The sequence below is a fragment of the Aplysia californica genome, unplaced genomic scaffold, assembly GCF_000002075.1.
Source record: "Aplysia californica isolate F4 #8 unplaced genomic scaffold, AplCal3.0 scaffold00424, whole genome shotgun sequence".
Taxonomy (NCBI): Eukaryota; Metazoa; Mollusca; class Gastropoda; order Aplysiida; family Aplysiidae; genus Aplysia; species Aplysia californica.
In genome coordinates, this window is record NW_004797694.1 from 585,834 (window position 1) to 588,872 (window position 3,039).

Consider the following 3,039-nt stretch of genomic DNA (forward strand, 5'->3'; position numbering starts at 1 on the left):
TTTGATATTCCTCTCAGCCCAGGTTGGCCATGACAGGCAGGATCGGAAGCCCACCTCCTGAATTATCTAAATTGTGTCAATGGGGTCATTGGGAAACAAATTGTAATCCTTGTCAATGTTATAGTTTTTCAATAAGGTTTTCAGTGTGGAAAGAAATAGTTGTCAACATTTCGCTACCTAAGAATTATAAAGTTCTCTCATGACATTTTTGGCCGTTTTGAGTTACTAAGACCATGAGATCAGAAAACCAAATGATCTATCTGCTATATCAAAATCATAAGATTATTCGGAGTCATTATCAAGATATTCAATTAATTGCTTTCGAAAAAGCTTGACATGTTGAGAAACTCAAAAAATTTAATGTCAAATTTCTCAAAACTTAGTACTGAGTTGATAGAACTTTGTCATTCTGAGGTAGCGTGTTAGTCACTAAGGTTTTCAGTGAGGAAGATAACACAATGTATTTGTCACTGAGATTTATTTCTTGCTTTGTCTCCCCCCCCCCCCCTTTCCCTACAGGTGTCGAGTCGACTGACCGTGTCCATCCACCCAGCCTCTGCCCTGTTCCACTGTAAGCCCGCGTGTGTGGTCTACTCCGAGCTCATCAAACTGGGCAAGAACTACATGAGGTGAGGGAAGACTGTGCTAGGAATGCTGCTTTGTGGCTATATCTTAAGACTTCCTAAAGCCCTCCGGGGCAGTGCCTCTGACTGAAGTGTCTTTAGGCCAATCCCAAAGGGGGACATTAACATGTTCTTATGCACAGTAGAATTGTAAATGGGCTGATTCATCAATGTTATGCTCATAACTGTGCCTGAACTGCATACGGGGAAGTGATGCTTTTTCTTTCCTAATCCTTACTATCGTCCTTTTTCCTCTACTTCTTTTGTATGTTTGTCACTCTCTTGTGACCCGCTATTTGCAAGGTGCCTTGATAGTCGAAGCAAGCTTTGTGCTGTTAAAGCTAGAGAGGTGAGCAGAGTAAGCCTGATTCCCTGTAAGGACTTCTCTGTTGACATCCACTCCTTGGAGCTTACATGACCTTATGCAGGTGCGAGCGGCTTAAAAACTCTTCTAAAACTAAAAAACTTGTTGGTGAGAAAAATGGCCATCTTAGACAGGTGGACATCTTACTTACACAGTGTTGTTTTAATGTAAAAAAAAAATGTAAGGGAAGGAATGGGAAGGTCTGTTTGTACAGGTGATTGTCTTATACAGGTGGCCGCTAAGGCAGGTTCAACTATAGTTTGTAAAAGGCAAAGTAGAGTAAACCCCCCCCCCCCGGGGCAGTGCTACTGACTGAAGTGTCTAAATGCCATTCCCAAAGGGGGAACATTACCATGTTCTGTTGCACAGTAGAATTGTAAATGGGCTGATTCATCAATTCAGGCTCACAATTGTGCCGGAATTGCAACAGTTACTGCTGCTTTTTCTTTCCTCATCCTTACTATCATCATTTTCTTCTACTTCTTCCGTATGTTTCTCACTCTCTTGTGAACCGTTATTTCCGGGGTGCCTTGATATTTGAAGCAGACTTTGTGCTATTGAAGCTAGAGAGGTGAACAAAGTAAGCCTGATTCCCCGTTTGGACTTCTCTGTGGACATCCACCCCTGGGCGCTCATTTGACTTTATCATACTTATGCAGTTGCGAGCGCCGTAAAACCTCAACTAAAACTAATACTAAACAAAAGTAAAGAGGGCCAACCATTGTCGGTGAGAAAAATGGCTGCCTTAGACAGGTAGACGTCTCATTCAGTTTCATTTAAATGTAAAAAAAAACGTAAGGGGAGGAATGGGAAGATCTGTTTGTACAGGTGATTGTCTTATACAGCTAGCAGTTAAGACATGTTCAACTATAGCTTATAACAGATCCAATAGAGTAAGATGATGATCTGTGTGACAATAGTGGTCAAGTGGTGTAGACGAGGCTAGACGAGGGTAATCCTTGACGCGTGGGTGGTTGGCGGATGTTCTGGTACGGTGTGGTTTGCTCCTTCTTTTCTACCAAACATCTTTCGTCCTGATCTCCCCTTCTTCTTTTTTATGTTTGTTACTCTCTTGTCACACCTCTAATCTTCTGACACTCTTATGACCTTATGCAGTTGAGAGTGCCGTAAAACTCTTACTAAAACTAAAACTGTGTGACAATAGTGGTCAAGTGGTGTAGGCGAGGCGAGGGTAATCGTTGACGTGTGTCTATATGCTCCTCCCCACAGGAATGTCAGCGTGGTGGACCCCGAGTGGCTTCAAGAGGTGGCTCCCTCCTACTTCAAGCAGAAGAAAGTGCACTTGATGACCTAGCTGGTGTGTGTGTGTGTGTGTTTGAGAGAGAGAGAGAGTGTGTGTGTGTGTGTGTGTTTTTGAGAGAGAGAGAATGTGTGTGTGTGTGTTTGAGAGAGAGAGAGTGTGTGTGTGTGTGTTTGAGAGAGAGAGAGAGAGTGTGTGTGTGTGTGTTTGAGAGAGAGAGAGAGTGCGTGGGTGTGTGTGTGTTAGTGAGAGAGAGAGTGTGTGTGAGAGAGAGAGAGAGAATGTGTGTGTATGAATGTGTGTGTGTGTGTGTGTGTGCATGTGGTAAGTTTGCGTGCAAATGTGTTGTTGAGCCTCTTATGTACTCTTGAATACCTCAATGCATTTTTTGTTGACCTGGGTGTATCTGGTTGTGAAGCCCGAGTGCGTGTTTTGTGAGTCTGAAGATTCTAACTTGTAGTATGCGTGCAAGACAGTGCGTGTGGTGTGTATGCAAGCCAGTGCGTGTGGTGTGTATGCAAGCCAGTGTGTGTAGTGTGTATGCAAGCCACTGTGCTCCTTTGTATGTGTGAATTTGTTGTAAAAAGTACTTGGGCGAAGAAAAAGATACCAGCTGAGGAATATACTATATAGTGATAGGTAAATGTCTTCAAGCTCAAATTGTACATTCCTTTACGTTTTTTTTTCCCTTTTACTTTTTGAGATAAAGAAGGGGGAAAAAATTAGACGCCTGAGCTTTTTTCTGTTTCCAGTCCCTGAATATTTTAGCTACACTGTCTTCTGTTGTTTCC

The 3,039-nt window shown here is 42.8% G+C and overlaps 1 protein-coding gene across 2 annotated transcripts in view; it reads left to right on the forward strand.

Moving 5' to 3' along the window:
• LOC101848058 (ATP-dependent RNA helicase DHX33) overlaps window positions 1-2,371 on the forward strand; it is a 29,995-nt gene extending 27,624 nt beyond the window's left edge. For both annotated transcript variants that reach the window (XM_005104543.3, XM_013085986.2), the window contains exons 18-19: window positions 520-629; window positions 2,218-2,371. In XM_005104543.3, coding sequence (XP_005104600.1) covers window positions 520-629; window positions 2,218-2,302 — 195 coding nt within the window. In that variant the 3' untranslated portion in view covers window positions 2,303-2,371. The remainder of the gene's footprint in view (window positions 1-519; window positions 630-2,217) is intronic.
• The last annotated feature ends 668 nt before the right edge of the window (window positions 2,372-3,039 follow it).